Raw genomic sequence first — 16,948 nt, 5'->3', positions numbered from 1 at the left:
ACTGAGCCTGCACACTCCAGAGCTCGTGCACCACATCTAGAGAGCCCGCAGGCCTCAACTAATGACTTTGTGCGCTCTAGAGCCTGCGTGCCGCAACGAAGATCCCTCATGCTGCAACTAAGACCCGATGCAGCCAAATAAATAAATAAATATTTTTTAAAAAATAAATTACTGTTTGTTTCTGTAAGTCACTGAGATGTGAGGTTATTTGTTGTGTGGGTAAAGTTGGTCAATACAGAAATCATCCAAAAGTGGCAATTTGAGGAAAGGTTGAATTTTACAAAAAAAAAAAAAGACTGCACCCACTTGTTCAGACACCTGTTCCAAGTCCAGGTTGTTACCTGTGCTTCTGACCAACTGGCTTTAAATCTGAGTTTCCCAGCGACACCTCCTTGGGTTCAACTGATTTACTAGTGCAGCTCATAGAACTCAGAGGAACATTCACTTAAATGTTTATCAGTTTATTATATAGGATATTATAAAGGATATAGATGGACAACAGCCAGATGAAGAAGTGCACAGGGTGAGGTCCAGCAGGGCCTGACACACAGGAGTTTCTGTCCCCATGGAACTGGGGTGTATCCACTCCTGACATGTGGATGCATTCTGGTTCACCAACCTGGAAGCTCTCTGAACCCCATCCTTTTGGGTTTTTATGGAGGCTTCATTACACAGTGTTAAAATAAAAACTCATGTATGCACCCAGTATAGGATCACTCAAAAGCCCACGACGAAAGATAAGGAAAGACACTATATAATTATAAAAGGATCAACAGAAGAACAGGATATTACACTCATTCACATATATGCACCCAATATAGGAGCACCCAGATACATAAAGCAAATACTAGCAGACATAAAGGGAGAAATGGATGGGTATACAATAATAGTAGGAGACTTTAACACCCCACTCACATCTGTGACAGATCTTTGAGACAGAAAAATCAATAAGGCAAGAGAGATCCTAAATGATACAAGAGAACAGACTTAATTAATATTTTCAGGACATTACGTCCAAAAAAAGCAGACTACACATTCTTTTCAAGTGCACATGGAACATTCTCTAGGATTGACTACATACTAGGGCACAAAACAAGCCTCAACAAATTTAAGAATATAGAAAATATTTCAAGTATCTTTTCTGACCACAACAGCATGAAACTAGAAATCAACCACAGAAAAAGAAACGAGAAAAAAACAATTACATGGAGACTGAACAACATGCTACTAAAAAACCAATGGGTCACCAATGAAATCAAAGAAGAAATTAAAAAATACCTTAAGGCAAATGACTATGAAAACACAACCATACAAAATCTATGGGATGCAGCAAAAGCAGTTCTTAGGGGGAAGTTCACAGCAATACAGGCCTTTAAGAAACAAGAAAAATCTCAAACAAACAACCTAACCCACAACCTAAAAAAATCAGAAAAAGAACAAACAAAACCTAAAGTCAGCAGAAGGAAGGATTTACTAAAGATCAGGAGGAAATAAACAAAACAGAGATTTAAAAAACAATAGAAAAAAATCAATAAAACCAAGAGCTGGTTCTTTGAAAAGGTAAAGAAAATTGACAAACCTCTGGCCAGGCTCACCAAGAAGACAAGACAGAAGACTCAAACAAAATAAGAAATGAAAGAGGAGAAATCACAACTCATAACTCAGAAATACAAAAAACCATAAGGGTATACTATGAACAATTATATGCCAACAAATTTGACAACCCAGAAGAAATGGACAATTTTCTAGAAACATACAGCCCAAAAAAACGGAATCAAGAAGAAACAGATAATTTGAACAGACCAATCACTAGAAGTGAAATAGAATCTGTAATAAAACAAACAAACAAAAATCCCAACTCCCTACAAACAGAAGTCCAGGGCCAGATGGCTTCACAGGCAAATTCTACAAAACATACAAAGAAGAACTTATACTGATCCTTTTCAAATTCTTCCAAAAGACTGAAGAGGAAGGAACACTCGCAAAGACATTCTATGAAGCCACCATTACCCTGATACTGAAACTAGACAAAGACACTACCAGAAAAGAAAATTACAGGCCAATATCTCTGATGAATATAGACACAAAAATTCTCAACAGAATATTAGCAAACTGAATCCAACAACACATAAAAAAGAGCATACACCACGACCGAGTTGGATTCATCCCACAGTCACAAGGATGGTCTGATATGTGCAAATCAATCAATGTGATACACCACATCAACAAAAGAAAAAAACCCCATAATCATCTCAATAGATGCAGAAAAAAACATGCAGTAAAACTGTACATCCGTTCATGATTAAAACTCTTACCAAAGTGGGTATAGAGGGAACATATCTCAACATAAGAAAAGCTATTTACCACAAACCCACACACAGCCAATCCAATACTCAATGGTGAAAAGCTGAAAGCCTTCCCATTAAAATCTGGAACAAGACAAGGAAGCCCACTCTTACTTCTCTTCAACATAGTATTGGAAGTCCTAGCCACAGCAACCAGACAAGAAAAAAATAAATAGAAGTTATTCAAATTGGTAGGGAAGAGGTAAAACTGTCATTATATGCAGATGACGTGATACCATATATAGAAAACCCTAAAGACTCCACACAAAAACTACTAGAACTAATCAATGAATTCAGCAAGGTAGCAGGACACAAGATTAACATACAGAAATTGGTTGCAGGGGCAGAGGGGTGGAGGAGGGAGCGGGAAAAAAAAAAAGAAATTGACTGCATTTCTTAACACTAACAATGAAATATCAGAAAGGGAATGTAAACAAACAATCCATTTTAAAATTACATCAAAAAACAATACTTAGGAATAAACCTGACCAAGGAGGTGAAAGACATATGCTGAGAACTACAAAACATTAATAAAGGAAATTGAAGATGATTCAAATAAATGGAAAGATATCCCATACTCTTGGATGGGAAGAATTAATATTGTTAAAGTGGCCATACTACCTGAAGCAATCTATAGATTTAACGTGATCCCTATCAAATTGCCCATTACATTTTTCACAGAACTAGAACAAATAATCCTAAAATTTATACGGAAGCACAAAAGACCCAGAATTGTCAAAGCAATCCTGAGGAAAAAGAACAAAGCAGGAGGCATAACCCTCCAGACTTCAGACAATACTACAAAGCTACAGTAATCAAAACAGTGTGGTATTGGCACAAAACAGACATATGGATCAATGGAACAGAACAGAGACCCCATAAATGAACAAACATACCTACAGTCAATTAATCTTTGGCAAAGGAGGCAAGAATATACAATGGGAAAAAGACAGTCTCTTCAGCAAGTGGTTTTGGGAAAGCTGGACAGCTGCATGTAAATGAATGAAGTTAGAACACACCTTCACACCATACACAAAAATAAACTCAAAATGGCTTAAAGACTTAAACATAAGACATGATACCATAAAACTCCTAGAAGAGATCATAGGCAAAACATTCTGACATAAATTGTACCAATGTTTTCTTAGGTTAGTCTCCCAAGGCAATAGAAATAAAAGCAAAAATAAACAAATGGGACCTAATCAAACTTATAAGCCTTTGTACAGCAAAGGAAACCATAAACAAAATGAAATACAACCTTTGGACTGAGAAAAATATTTGCAAATGATGCGACTGACAAGGGCTTAATTTCCAAAATATACAAACAGCTCATGCAACTCAATAACAAAAAAAAACGAACCCAATCGAAAAATGGACAGAAGATCTAAATAGACATTTCTCCAAAGAAGACATAAATGGCCAATAGGCACATGAAAAGATGCTCAACACCGCTAATTATTAGAAAAATGCAAATCAAAACTACAATGAGGTACCAGCTCACACTGGTCAGAATGACCATCATTAAAAAGTCTACAAATAGCAGGGAAATCCCCGGCGTTCCAGTGGTTAGGACTCCGAGCTTTCACTGCTGAGGGCATAGGTTTGATCCCTGTTTGGGGAACTAACACCCTGCAAGCCGCAAAGTGCAGCCAAAAAAAAAAAAAAGGCTACAAATAACAAATGCTGGAGAGGGTGTGGAGAAAAGGGAACCCTCCTACACTGTTGGTGGGAATGTAAATTGGTGCAGCCAGTATGGAAGTTCCTCAAAAAAACTAAAAGTAGAGCTACCATATGATCCAGCGATCCCACTCCTGGGCATATATCCGGAGAAAACTCTAATTCAAAAAGATACATGCACCCCTATGTTCCCAGCAGCACTGTTTACAGTAGCCAAGACATGGAAGCAACCTAAATGTCCACTGACAGATGAATGGATAAAGAAGATGTGGTACATACATGTAACAGAATACTACTCAGCCATATAAAAGAAGGAAATTTTGTCATTTGCAGCAACATGGATGGACCTAGAGATTATCATACTAAGTGAAGTAAGTCAGAAAGAGAAAGACAAATACCATATGATATCACTTATATGTGGAATCTAAAATATGACACAAATGAACATATCTACGAAACAGACTCACAGACATAGAGAACAGACTTGTGGTTGCCAAGGGGGAGAAGTGGGGGAAGGAAGGATTGGGAGTTTGGGATTAGTAGATGCAAAGTATTATATATAGAATGGATAAACAACAAGGCCCTAATTACTGTATAGCACAGGGAACTATATTCAATATCCTGTGATAAACCATAATGAAAAGAATATGAAAAGGAATATATACATGTATAACTGAATCACTTTGCTGTACAGCAGTAATTAACATTGTAAATGAACTATACTCCAATAAAATTTAAAAAAATAAAAAATAAAACACTGAGACCAGCCTTGAAAACTCCATGAACAGACAAAACCAGTTTAGTCACGCAAGCAAGGCTTAATTGAGCTTATTTTAGGAGACTAACCTGACCTGGGTCATTTCTCGCTTATGCTTCTGGAAAGCATAAGCTAAACTGTTTCCTGAGGCTGATATGAGGTTAGCCACTGACCAATTCCCAACCATTTAAGAAAATTCTAATATTATAACCAATCACTGTGAAGAATAAGCAGCCACTGCCTCATGCTGTGTAAGCTGCTTTATAACAGTGCCCCCCACCGGCCTCCTTCCACGTGTTGGTCTGAGTGCTCTGTGTTCACAAACTCTTTTTGGTGTGTGCACAATAAACTTTCACTAATTACTACTTTGATGATTCATTGGCTTTCTGTTATTTTTCTGTGATCCTTTGACAAGTCACAATTGATTAAATCACTGGCCGTTGGCGATTGAACTCCAATATTCTCCAGCCTCTCGCCCCTCTCCCCTCCCCTGGGGTCATGGTGGGGGTGGGAACTGAAAGTTCTAACCCTCTAACCCTGCAAGGCCGTTCCCCTGGCAACCAGCCCCCATCCTAAGGTTACCTAGGGACTTTCAAAAGTCTCATTAACATAACAGAAGCCACCTTTATTGCACTTATCACTTAGGAAATTCCAAGCGTTTTAGGACCACAGTGCCAGGAATGGAGACAAAAACCAAATATATATTTTGTTATAATGAAAGCAGCTCTTTTACCCCTTTCCTCTTTGCCCATTTCTGTTCCCCTGTAACCTTAAAAGAACCTAGTTACAGGAATGAGATCACCAGGCAGTTTAACCTAACTCCTGACTTATACTCTCCTGAATGCACACCATGCCTTGTCTAACCTGTTGATTCTTTTCCTAGATAGAAGTAGTTAGCTCTCTACCCCCAATAGCCCCCTAAGCAATCCTGCACGCAGATCACATGGGCAAGAAAACATCTGAAGAAAGTCAGCCAGTCTGCATGCAAAGGAGAATGATGCAGAATCCAACCTCCTTCCTTGACGATTCACTGAGCTTCTTACCCCCTTTTTCCCTTTAAAAACTGTCATGGTGGGGCTTCCCTGGTGGCGCAGTGGTTAAGAATCCGCCTGCCAATGCAGGGGACACAGGTTTGAGCCCTGGTCGGGGAAGATCCCACATGCCGCGGAGCGACTAAGCCCATGTGCCACAACTGCTGAGCCTGTGCTCTAGAGTCCGCAAGCCACAACTACTGAGCCCACATGCCGCAACTCCTGAGCCCCTGTGCCTAGAGCCCGTGCTCCGCAACAAGAGAAGCCACCGCAATGAGAAGCCCGCGCACCGCAACGAGGAGTAGCCCCCGCTCGCCGCAACGCAGCCAAAAATAAATAAATTTTTTAATAAAACCAAAAAAACTGTCATGGCTGAGCAGAATCTTTGGGGTTGGTCTCTGGACACAAACCCACCTTCTCCCCAGAATGCCAGGTTTTCTGATTAAAGCACCTTTTCCACTGACACTTGCCTCTCCACTATTGGCTTTTGAGTGGCAAGCAGCCAAATCTGACTTCGGTAACAATAAGTCAACATATCACATATACCAAACCAAAAAGTTTCACTTAAAAGGTTTATTTTAGCAGCTCAGTTTTATCACATTCTACTTATTTGTTTAATATATTTATATTTGTTCTGCATAGATGGCATATTAACTTTTATAGTTGACTTTTTCATTTGATATTTGCTGCTACCTGGCCTGAAGAAAGAGTCAGGAGGATAGATAAAACCCGCGTGGTGGCAATGTGGGGCAGCAGTTTGCTTCTCAGCAGAACTTTACTGTCATGTGGGCTTCAGCGTCAGCTTCTCTTCCTCTTCTTTCTCAAATCCTGAACAGACGAGAGATCTTCCCTTGGGATATCGAGCACAACACTTACGCAGTTCTTGGATGACAGCCTGACACTTAGATTCCATGTAGTTGTTGGCTGAAAGACAGATAGACAGACCCTAGTCATGATCTCATAGGACTAGGGCACAGGGAGGTTTAGATCTGAGCTTCCCAGTCCTTTTCACTTTATTGTATCTACAGACCTGGAGGAAAGAGGATGTACCCAAGTCCACTGAATTCTTTCTGATTTAGAGACCCATCAACAGGTTAATAAGGAAGTATGAGGTACAAAGTGGTCGAAAGGTATTTTTACATATAATTTCCTTTTCTTTAACGCTGATTCCTTACATGCCTTTTTGCAGGGCAGTGGTTTTTAACCTTTTGTGTGTGTGTGTGTGTGTGTGTGTGTGTGTGTGTGTGTGTTTGGTCACTAACCCCTTTTGTTAATTTGGTGAATTAGAGAAATGCAGGAACCATGCACATTATTTTGCACTCAGTTTAAAGTGGTTGCTGGACCTTCCCTACCAAGTCTGTGCATTAGGGGTTGGCAAACTGCAGCCTCAGGGTTGAATTCCACTCTTTTTTACGGCTGAGCTAAGAATGGGTTTTGCAAAAGGTTGGAAACACACACACACACGCACACACCAAAGACCTCCTGACTTCCAAATCCTAAAATATTTCCTGTTTGGTCCTTTACATAAAACATTTGCAGATCCCTGCTATACATAGACCCTAAGTCAACGAGGACTTGACCTAAAGGTCCTAGGTCAACTGCAGGTGATGAGTCCCCCAGTACTAAAATGGGGTGTATGGGAGTTAGCCTGGGATAGGAAAGACAATTCTGATTAGAAAGAGAGTATGGTTGGGTGGCTAAGTCCAGGTTTGGACCCAGACCAAATGGGTTCAAACCATCACTGTGCCCCTTAATAGTTCTGTGACCCTAGACAAGTTACATAGCTTCTGTGTTGATTTCCCTATCTATAAAAATGGGTCACAGTAGTATCTACCTCATGGGTGAAAGGATTAAAGCTTAATATTATTTAAAGCCCTTACAACTGAGCTTGTCATCCAGGGAGTACTTAATGCTCACTCTTAGCCCTTCTAGCTCTCAATCCACCCACATTGTAGTGAGGGGGGTGTATCCAGTTCTAACTTGATTTGTGTTCTCCTTTAGCTGTATGTTGCTAATTCAAATCAGGTAAGAATCAGATAGAATCAGGTAAGAATTTATTTGGGAGAAGAAATTGGGAAGAACATTCTTTTCTTTTTGGCGGGGGTGCCACGCTTCGAGGCTTGCGGGATCTTAGTTCCCTGACCAGGGCTTGAACCCGGGCCCACGGCAGTGAAAGTGCTGAGTCCTAACCCCTGGACCTCCAGGGAATTCCCCTTCCTTTTTCTTAAATTTGGAGGAAGGGAAGAAAAGGATGAATAAAATGGCATTATTATTGTACATTAACATTTCAGATTAAAAGATTTTAAAAAGATTGCTTACACCATAAAATGAAAAGCCCAAGAATGAAAGTTAAAAGTCAAAGGAAATATACAAACAAGGGTTTTCTTTGGTGGTGAGTCTTTGGGTGAACTCTGAACATTTTTCCATCCTCCCTTTCTATATTTTCATGAGCATCCATCTCTATCTATTACTTTAGTAATGGGAAAAAATTATCCAAAAAGTCAGCTTTCAAATTCAGATAGCCCTGTAGCCTTTTCTGTTTGTTCTGCTAGTAATCATTTGCTGATTTAAAAAAGTAAAATCCGGGCTTCCCTGGTGGCGCAGTGGCTGAGAGTCCGCCTGCCGATGCAGGGAACACGGGTTCGTGCCCCGGTCCGGGAAGATCCCACATGCCGAGGAGCGGCTAGGCCCGTGAGCCATGGCCGCTGAGCCTGCGCGTCTGGAGCCTGTGCTCTGCAACGGGAGAGGCCACAACAGTGAGAGGCCCGCGTACCGCAAAAAAAAAAAAAAAAAAGTAAAATCCCCTAGCATATGGTCAAATTTATCGGCTTATTTAAAACAAAATGGACAAATCACTTACATCAAATACGCTTTAGCTGATTTACTTTTGCCTTCAAGAGTTAGTTGCCTGACTTCCAAATGTATTTTCACCCCCATCCCTTCCAACCTGACTGCTTTTAAAAAGTGAGCTGTCAGCCACAGTGCAGTCTAACCAACCCACTTAAAACTAGTCTTTTTTAAAAAGGACTTTGCTCAGCTTAGTAATTCTCAACTCTGGCTGCACATTAAAATCACCTGGTTAGCGTTTTAGACTGATTCCTGCGCAGACCCCACCCCCAGAGTCTGATTTAACTGTGCTAGGCAAGTGTTTGAAGCCCTCCAGGTGATTCTAAATGCACAACCGGGATTGTAAACCCCAAGCTTAGGTCACACCACTTTTTATTTTCTGCCATCCTTGATGGCACAGTGAGGAAAATCTTTAGGATAAGTTAATTACAGAAATATTACATTCTGAGAGGAGTTAATATACTCTGCTGATAAAAAGAACAATTGTTCTCTGGTTAGTTCACAGATAAAGTTGAAAAATATAGAAAAGCATTTAACATACTACCTTGTAAACATTTCTGTATTTCACAGGCTTGTTTCTGGCACGGATCCTTCTGCGGCATATCCAGAAAACTAAAATAAGAAAAATGATTTTTATTTTGTCTTTTATACATAAAGACTTTAAAGCCCCTCGATGGAATTTTCTTCTGAGACAAGCAGTATGCTCTTACAATTGCTGGAAAACAATTACACTAAAAAATATTCTTCCTGCTCATAGGATGAATTAACTGTATTTTTATAATATTCCATTTGGCTTGGAAGATATAAATAGCTTTACATAGGGAAAAAAACCCCTTGACTTCAACTCATCTTGACTATTGTAAACCAACGTTGGGCTAGAGGAGCCGGCGCTGCAGCCTGACAAGTCGGCCCACTGCCCGGCTCTGTCACTCAGAGAACCACTCTTGATAAATGATTTAACTCCTTGAGCCTTTTTCCTTATTACTTGTGTGTAAAATAGAGATCATACCTACCTGAAAGCATTGATGGAAGGATTACACGTGATACAGTATATAAAGTGCATAGAACAGTGCCTGGAAGGCAGTAAGGACTCAACACGTGATAGCTATTATTCCCAAGATTTTTAAAAAAGTAAAACCCTTCTTTTAATGTATACAAACTGCCATGAGTATTTTAACTCAGGAAATAATCTTCATCAGGTAGTGAATCAGCAATATTTGGTGCTATTATTACTTCCTGAGAAAGGTGCTAGGTAAGCAGCTAAAACGTTTTTTGGAGTTCTTACAGAAACCAACTTATTTAAAATATTTGTAACCAGAGAATAAATTTAAGTGCCCACGATTCTGATCAGCAACTTCTAAAAATTTGAAGACACAATTTCAGAAAGGAAAAAGGCCCAGGAGCCTTTGTAGCTAATTTCATTAATGCAAATGATCTCCCCTTTTTTTTTTTCCTCAGAGCCCCCTAAGTTCTTAGTAGATCCAAGTTAGGTCAGTACTGGGATGGGAAACACTGGAGCAAAACCTAGGATATTTACAGGATGGGAGAAGGAAAGGCAGGTGAATTGCTGCAGGGCAAATAAGCGACAAATAGATGTTGATGCTGCTAGGAGCTGCTCTCTTCTCTCTAAATCAGTACCAAGTCCTTGGTGATCAGGGCATCTGTTCTGTAGCAGGTGCTGACTTTTGTGGGATTCATCAGATCCCAGTTCCAGCTGATGATGTCCATTAACGGTTCTATGGCAATTTCCAAAGGAGTCAATTTCAAGTTACGTATCCTAACTAAGTGCTTTTGTTGACTTGCTTTCTGCCTGCATAACCCTTTCTCTGCAGTTCCACTTTCGGTGTTCTTCATGACCCTTCCTAAACTTCTGTGTTCTTGAGCAGTTTTTCAACCCACTCCCTCCCCACAGGCCCACAGGTGGGTGCACTGCAGTGGTGGATGACGTGATTGCCATATACTGAACAGAACAGAGGGGCATATCTTCCTAGAATCCCAGCACCTGGAAAAAAAAGATCATTAAAATCACCACAATCGAATAGGGTGAAAAAGAAGAAGGGGGGTGGGGACAGGGGAGAAAAAGAAATACATACCAGATTAATCATCAGGCAAAAGCTTAAGCAACAGCTCCTGTACTCCCCTGACCTGTCAGAAAAAGAAAAGTTTATAGAGTACTCTGTTATAAGAGTCCCAGTACAATGAAAAATTATTAAGCAACATGTGTACCATTAAATGATGCTGGATCTGCCACAAGCGAGAGTTGTTATCCATGTAGCGCTCCTCGGGGTAGAGTTGCCACATGAGAGGTAGCTGGGAGGTGAGAAGGTGACTTGGCCTGGCTGCGTCACCTAAAGGAACCTGAACTTGCTGAACTCGTGCCCTTAGGAAACTCGTCTCCTAATGGAAAGAAACGATCAAAAATAAAACCAAAGACTTCAGGATATTGAGACTGGTTAGAAACCAAGTTGCTTGAAAGCAAAAATCAAGAAAGAAAGAAACAAAATGTAAACAGTTACCTCTTCCAGGACGGCCACCCACGTGCGCTGGTGTTCGTCGCGGTAGATACCCTCTTGGTGAACCCAGAGGTGATCGGGTGGAGCCCCCACATCCTCTCCTGCCATCCTGGGCTTTGGATTCCAATTCTAGCCCTGCTTTTCTCCACCTAAGCCTGCAGCACCCGCGCACAGGACACAGGTGTGACTTTTTGGGTTGGAATGAACTCACCAATGAGCAAGGTGACCTGGTACTAGCAACCACCAACTAGAAGCAAACCTCACCTATGTCTATCTGCACAGCCTAAACAGAACTGAGGATGTCTGAAGCTCCCTGGCAGACACTGAAGTGACACTCAGGCAGAACCCTGGGTGATGCTGCTGACTGCGAAGCACTCAAGAATTCTGCTAGGTGAGGGGTTCCGTGGAAATGTGGGCCTAGCGCTACAGGAAGCCGGGCAGTGGTCTCACAGTCTTTGCATTCAGCAAGCAGCATCTGACAAAATGCAGTGAGCAACGGAATATGCACAGGAGTGCGCATAAGGGCACACTTATTTGGGCAGGAAAGCAGTATAACAGACACATGCATGCCATATTCTCCAGGTAAAAGCCCCTTCCAAGCAGTTTCCATTTTAAAAGGTAAGACTGTGAAGGTCAAATCATGTAATGTGCATGGCTTTCTAAATTGAAATTAGAAGTTTGTTTTAAGGGCAAACGACCTATTTATCAGTTTGCTTAGAAAGGCTACTTATAATGGCTAGGCATTTCCAGAAGGGAGTTTTCATTTTAGGGAAAATACTTATGGTCGCATCGTTGCAACAGACCCTGGGGATCATGATGATTCAGAGCTGAGAGACAGCAAGTGATAGTCACCCATCTAGGTCCTTGTTTCACTTTAATAATGCTTCAGGATGTCACAGGAGCCCATTTTTCCATAGACGCGTGGGTTTAAATTCTGTTTTCCCAAGTCAGAAGGTCAGAAAAGCCCATCTGCCCTTTGGGAGGTGTAAAGGAAGCACACCTCTGGGCAAACTCTTTCCATAACGCAGACTCAGCTCCGACCCCATAAGGATCCTCTGCCCAGGTCTGGGTCTCATTCAGGGCCTCACAACAACTTGAGCTGCATTTTACAGGAATGAACCTTTTGGAGCCAGCTTACAGCGTCGCAGCGTGCTTTCACTGGGTGTCTATGTTGGACAGAGTGCAGACACGGCATTGGGGGATCTGCTCCAAAAAACAGAGGCCTCCTATTCCCGTTAGGCGGCCTTTAGGTAAGAGAGGGACTGCAGCACAACTTGGGAGGTTGTTAAACCCTCAAATGAGATTGTCAAGAGGAAACGAGATGCCAGAACACAGAATGGTGCCAGAAAGAAGAACTAATTGAGCTGAACCAAGCCTTCTTTTCAAGAACAACAATCTGAGTCTGATTTGTTGTTGTTGTTTTTCCTTAACACTGCTGGTTTACCTTCCCTAAAAGGTAAGTGGAAACTATCTTCTATAGACTTAGGAAATGGTCTGATTGTGGTGAATAGTTGATGAGCAGCACACTTGCCTCGCCCATTGCACCCTGCGTGGACCTGACGCTGAGCCCATCGTAGCTTTTGTCTTACAGGGCTCCCTCATTTCAAACTCACCTAAAGCGGAACACCTTCTCCTAAACCAAATCCTGATTCTCGCAGTGGCAACACAGCCTCTCCTGATCCTGCGGACTCAAAACTTGTGAGTTATCGTGGACTTCTTCCTCTTCTTCAGTTGGTGCATCCCACCTGTCACCATTTCCAGCAAGCACCACTACCACTGTACTTGAGACCAACTTTCCCCCAATACCAGGTTCATCATGTCTAGCGCCGTATCCTTGCTCTCACTTTCCACTCACCTAATGTTCCTCCCCGGGCCTCTCTGCCTATCTCAGTACTATTACCACAGAGGGCAGGTGCCTGCCTTCTTGATGAAAACTTCCTGCCTCTTATGAATACTGTAGCATTTATGTCTAAACTAAAACTCAGATTTGGCCGCTAATTATAAATTGCTTCGCATTTTACTCTGCTTATTTCACAAGTCCTGTCCGCGCCCCCCCACCCCAGTACAGTGTTATAAGCACCTCAACGGAAGGAATAATACAGCACTGGACACCCTAAGCCTCAAATACTAGTCAAACAGTGTTCCTGTGAGTGGATGGATACGTATGCTGAGTAGAGAGGGGAGGCAAAGGCCACATGAGCATGGGTAGGGAGTGACCCTCTGGGTCTGTTATATAGCTATACATTATTTTGTTCAAAGCCATTTTTTTCCATTTAGCAGATACAATTGTTCTGCCTCTCTTTCTCCCCAAGATTTTGGAAAGGAGAGATAAAACAAAACCCAGTAAATACTAATGTCAAAATAAAATATATTAAAGTCTGAATTTTGAGTACAAAAGAAACACGTGCCCCCCCCCCTCAAAGTAGAAACCAAATGTTAAAGGTTTTAGGACCATCTCAACTTCACAGATAGGTCCTAGCAACAACTAACACGTTGACACATTGACATTTAAATCTGTTTTGAATGAAAAGCAAAATTTTACTGGTTACATCGACATTAAAAGGAAATAATTCCACTGGCATAGAGGGCAAACAAATTGGATGCTCTGAGTTAGTAAGAATCACTACAAAGAGGCCTATGAGTCACTACAAAATATTCTCAGAAGAAAGGCAGCGTGGTGTGCTGCTGTGACCTGAAGGACAACATGCTGGGCATCAGCAGGATGAACCTGGGACAAACGCCAGCACACAACCCTGGACTTGCATGCGCTACCAGAGACAGCGTGAAGGCCCAGCGAAAGGCAACTGCAGTGATCAAGGGACTGAGAAGCTGCCCTGTGAGCACGAATCAAGAGCCTCAGCAGAGAAAAGCCAAGGCTCAGTGAGAGGGATTAAGATCAAAGCCACAAAATCGCAGGTTGTATGAATGGAATACAGTTTCCCTAAAAGTGATCCTTGGAACACTTGCCCCTAACTTTTTCCTTGGTCAAATAAGTTTGGGAATCTTGTAGAATCATAAAGAACATAAGTACAGTAAAACCTCTGGCAAGTTATGCAGTAAAGAAACTTTATTTTAACATTCCCCAAATTTATTTGACTAGAGAACATTCTCCTCCATATGACAGTTGTGCACAAAATTCGGGACCCCTTGAACCAAGATGAATCTCTGAAAACCTCGAGATAAACTTAGGTACAATGTGCAATACAAAACACAGAACATAAACCTGTTCCACTCAACTCAAGTAATACTACCAGCTGCAAATTCAAATGGATTCAAAAAAGTGTTTATAGGGAATTCCCTGGTGGTCCAGTGGTTAAGACTCCGTGGTCCCAATGCAGGGGGCACAGGTTCGATCCCTGGTTGGGGGACTAAGATCCTGCATGCCGCACAGCACGGCCAAAAAAAAGAGAAGTGTTTATATACCTTTATTACCCATGAATGCACTAAAAAAGATTGTCCCCGTGGGGGTTACCTTGATGCCACGGCCAGGGACCACACTGGCCTAGACAGAATATTTCTTAATAAGGCAGTTTGTGAACTATGTCTTAAGTAGGATAGACCACACAGAAGGGCTTGCTTAGGTAGGTAATGCAAGTAAAACCATTATTTTTCATTTACAGAATGAATCATTTTGTCTTTTAAAAGAAGTATAATTTGGTTTAATTTCCAGGTGTTTGAACAGTTTTTAAACATGAATCAGTTGAATACACTTACTTTATTTGAAGTCAATTAATAAACTCATCTACTTACAATGGGTGAAGTTACCAAGCCCTGGAGTCAGCCCGGCCTGTGTATGAATGCTGATTTTGCCACTTACTAGCTCTGTGACCTCGGATAAGTTACACTCTCTACACTCCAGTTTTCTAAGATGTCAAATGAGAATTAAAGAACAAATTAATTGTAACTGTCAGCACTTACCTAGCACTTCCTACATGTTTATATATTGACTCTTTTAATCTTCACAGTCACCCATTAGATGGATACTATTATTACCCCCACTTAAAGATGAGGGAAGTAAGGCACAGAGAAGTTAGCTAACTTGCATGAGGTAACACAGCTAGGAAGTTGCAGAGGCTGATTCCAATTGGGGCAGTTTACACATACAAGGTATACAAATGCTTAGTAGAGTGTCTAGCACATGATAAGCTTGCCATAAATGTTAATAGTTTTTTTCTACTCCAATTAAACTTTAGAGCTGTAAAATGCAGCCATGAGCATTATAAAAGGTAGAGAATATCATTGTGGGATATGAGATTGACTAACACCAACCATAGACAAAAGGTGTTTTTCTTCTCGAAGCTGCCTAAAAGTGCTTATAAACGCAAGACGTCCCATCACAAAACATAAAAATAACAACAGCCATACTTGCACCATCAGCGCAGGGCATACTAGCCGCGAATAGCCATTGAAAACAATATATGCTGTAAAATTGAAGCTTAAGAGAAAAATTAGATGGGTCCAGTGTAATTGCACACATGAAATTTCGCCCCAGCTTCATCATTATCAAAATTAATCATGGAAGGATGTGCAATATGATTCTTAAACATTAGGTAAAAATGGAGGTTGCTGGCATGGATGTTCCAGATAGTTCCACTGGACGTGGGCCCTATTTGTGGGGAGATCGGGGTTGGAACTGACTTGGGAGAAAAGAGCAAAGCATCAACACCTCCTCCAGCAGCACCCTGGGCATGTTCCCTTTCCAGTACTGCCCTGTCCGCCTGTCTCCCAACTACACATGGAACAGAGAAGCAGATCAAACCCACAGAGGCACTGACTGGCTGTGGCGGCAGCACGGCATAGATTTTTCTTTGGTTTTGAATCGTTCCCAGAATCCGCGTGTAATTCCTAGCCTCGGGAGTGGGAGATGTGTACTGTCCCCTATTGCACGTTTATCACACCTCAAAAGAAAATTACTTTTACATATAATTTCACCAGGTCTGATATCACCGAGACAAGGCGAGCTGAGGAAACTTGTGCATATCTGCTGCGATCTGCGATACATCCGACCTCGAACAGAAACTTCAGTTCCCCTTTCCCCTTCCCTGTATCGAACAAATAAATACCTAAAGCCTTTGGAGAAAGTAGCAGCCGCCAAGCTTAGGAGTGATACTTTTTCAGACACAGTATAACACTGTTTCTGCCAAGAGGTTACTCACATGAATATAGTGTTTCTTGGGCTAATTATCCGCCTCGAGAGCAGCGAGGCTACAACTTCAGGTCACCCACCCCGGGCCACTCAAGCCGGGATCGGGACGTGAGCCCGGGGCGAGCCGAGGGGCATTCCGGGCCGAGGTCACCGAACCGAAGTTACGGGGCGCGGGCCGGCCACCGGAAGTGGTCCAGGGAAAGAGAGTGGTCCCAAATTCAGGGCCCCTAACTTGGAAACAAAACAAAATAAAAGAAAACCTTAACTCAGGACCGAATTTCAAAAGAGCGTCCCTTGGGCTCGAAAGGCCGGCGCGCGCGGCGATGCCGCCTGAGGGAGGTCCCCGGAGCGTGTAGGCCGCGCACGGCTCTTCTCGGCGGGCGGGCAAAATGGGCGCCGGCGCTCAGGAGGCGCCGGCCCAGCCGTCCGGGCGCTCCTCACAGACCACGTCCGCCCGCGGCCCGAGAGCGCCGCCTCCCTGCCGCCCCCCGCGCCCGGCCCGACGTCCAGACCGCGGCCGGCCACCGCCCTCTGCCCCGACGGCCACGCCTGCCCCAACCGGCGCGGGCGTTTCCCAGGTGCCGCCGGGCCGGCCCCGCCCCCGCGTCCCAAGCTCCGCCCCCGCGCGCCCG

General features: G+C 42.5%; 2 protein-coding genes across 6 annotated transcripts; both read right to left on the bottom strand.

Annotated features, from left to right (window-relative positions):
- Positions 1-6,368: 6,368 nt before the first annotated feature.
- CMC4 (C-X9-C motif containing 4) lies at positions 6,369-16,466 on the bottom strand. Of its 4 annotated transcripts, none has more exons than XM_067722308.1 (3): positions 16,327-16,466; positions 9,202-9,269; positions 6,369-6,734 (listed from the first exon to the last, which is right to left on the bottom strand). In XM_067722308.1, the coding sequence occupies exons 2-3, from the start codon at positions 9,257-9,259 to the stop codon at positions 6,592-6,594; spliced, it is 201 nt and encodes a 66-aa protein (XP_067578409.1). In that variant the 5' UTR covers positions 9,260-9,269; positions 16,327-16,466; the 3' UTR covers positions 6,369-6,591. The 4 variants fall into 4 exon arrangements, with proteins under 4 accessions (XP_067578409.1, XP_067578411.1, XP_067578414.1 ...); XM_067722310.1 differs by lacking the exon at positions 16,327-16,466 and adding an exon at positions 10,751-10,778; XM_067722313.1 differs by lacking the exon at positions 16,327-16,466 and adding an exon at positions 10,296-10,427.
- On the bottom strand, positions 9,202-16,465 carry MTCP1 (mature T cell proliferation 1). 2 transcript variants are annotated; one of them, XM_067722307.1, is made up of 5 exons: positions 16,327-16,465; positions 11,174-11,325; positions 10,884-11,054; positions 10,751-10,802; positions 9,202-9,269 (listed from the first exon to the last, which is right to left on the bottom strand). In XM_067722307.1, exons 2-4 carry the CDS (start codon positions 11,276-11,278, stop codon positions 10,755-10,757), a joined length of 324 nt encoding a protein of 107 aa, XP_067578408.1. In that variant the 5' UTR covers positions 11,279-11,325; positions 16,327-16,465; the 3' UTR covers positions 9,202-9,269; positions 10,751-10,754. The 2 variants fall into 2 exon arrangements, with proteins under 2 accessions (XP_067578408.1, XP_067578407.1); XM_067722306.1 differs by lacking the exon at positions 9,202-9,269 and adding an exon at positions 10,520-10,659.
- Positions 16,467-16,948: the final 482 nt, after the last annotated feature.

This window comes from Pseudorca crassidens, chromosome X (assembly GCF_039906515.1).
Source record: "Pseudorca crassidens isolate mPseCra1 chromosome X, mPseCra1.hap1, whole genome shotgun sequence".
NCBI lineage: Eukaryota > Metazoa > Chordata > Mammalia > Artiodactyla > Delphinidae > Pseudorca > Pseudorca crassidens.
The sequence above is the reverse complement of the archived record's forward strand: the minus strand, read 5'-3'. Positions and strand labels throughout refer to the sequence as shown.

What these genes read in the sequence shown, in the direction of transcription:
- CMC4 (XM_067722308.1), bottom strand. Translation starts at nt 9,259, where the DNA reads ATGCCGCAGAAGGATCCGTGCCAGAAACAAGCCTGTGAAATACAGAAA. An exon ending in AATACAGAAATGTTTACAAG is followed by an intron (nt 6,735 to 9,201) that starts GTAGTATGTTAA and finishes TCTGTCTTTCAG; the next exon opens with CCAACAACTACATGGAATCT.
- MTCP1 (XM_067722307.1), bottom strand. Translation starts at nt 11,278, where the DNA reads ATGGCAGGAGAGGATGTGGGGGCTCCACCCGATCACCTCTGGGTTCAC. An exon ending in GGGTGGCCGTCCTGGAAGAG is followed by an intron (nt 11,055 to 11,173) that starts GTAACTGTTTAC and finishes TCTTTCCATTAG; the next exon opens with GAGACGAGTTTCCTAAGGGC. An exon ending in AGATCCAGCATCATTTAATG is followed by an intron (nt 10,803 to 10,883) that starts GTACACATGTTG and finishes TTTTTCTGACAG; the next exon opens with GTCAGGGGAGTACAGGAGCT.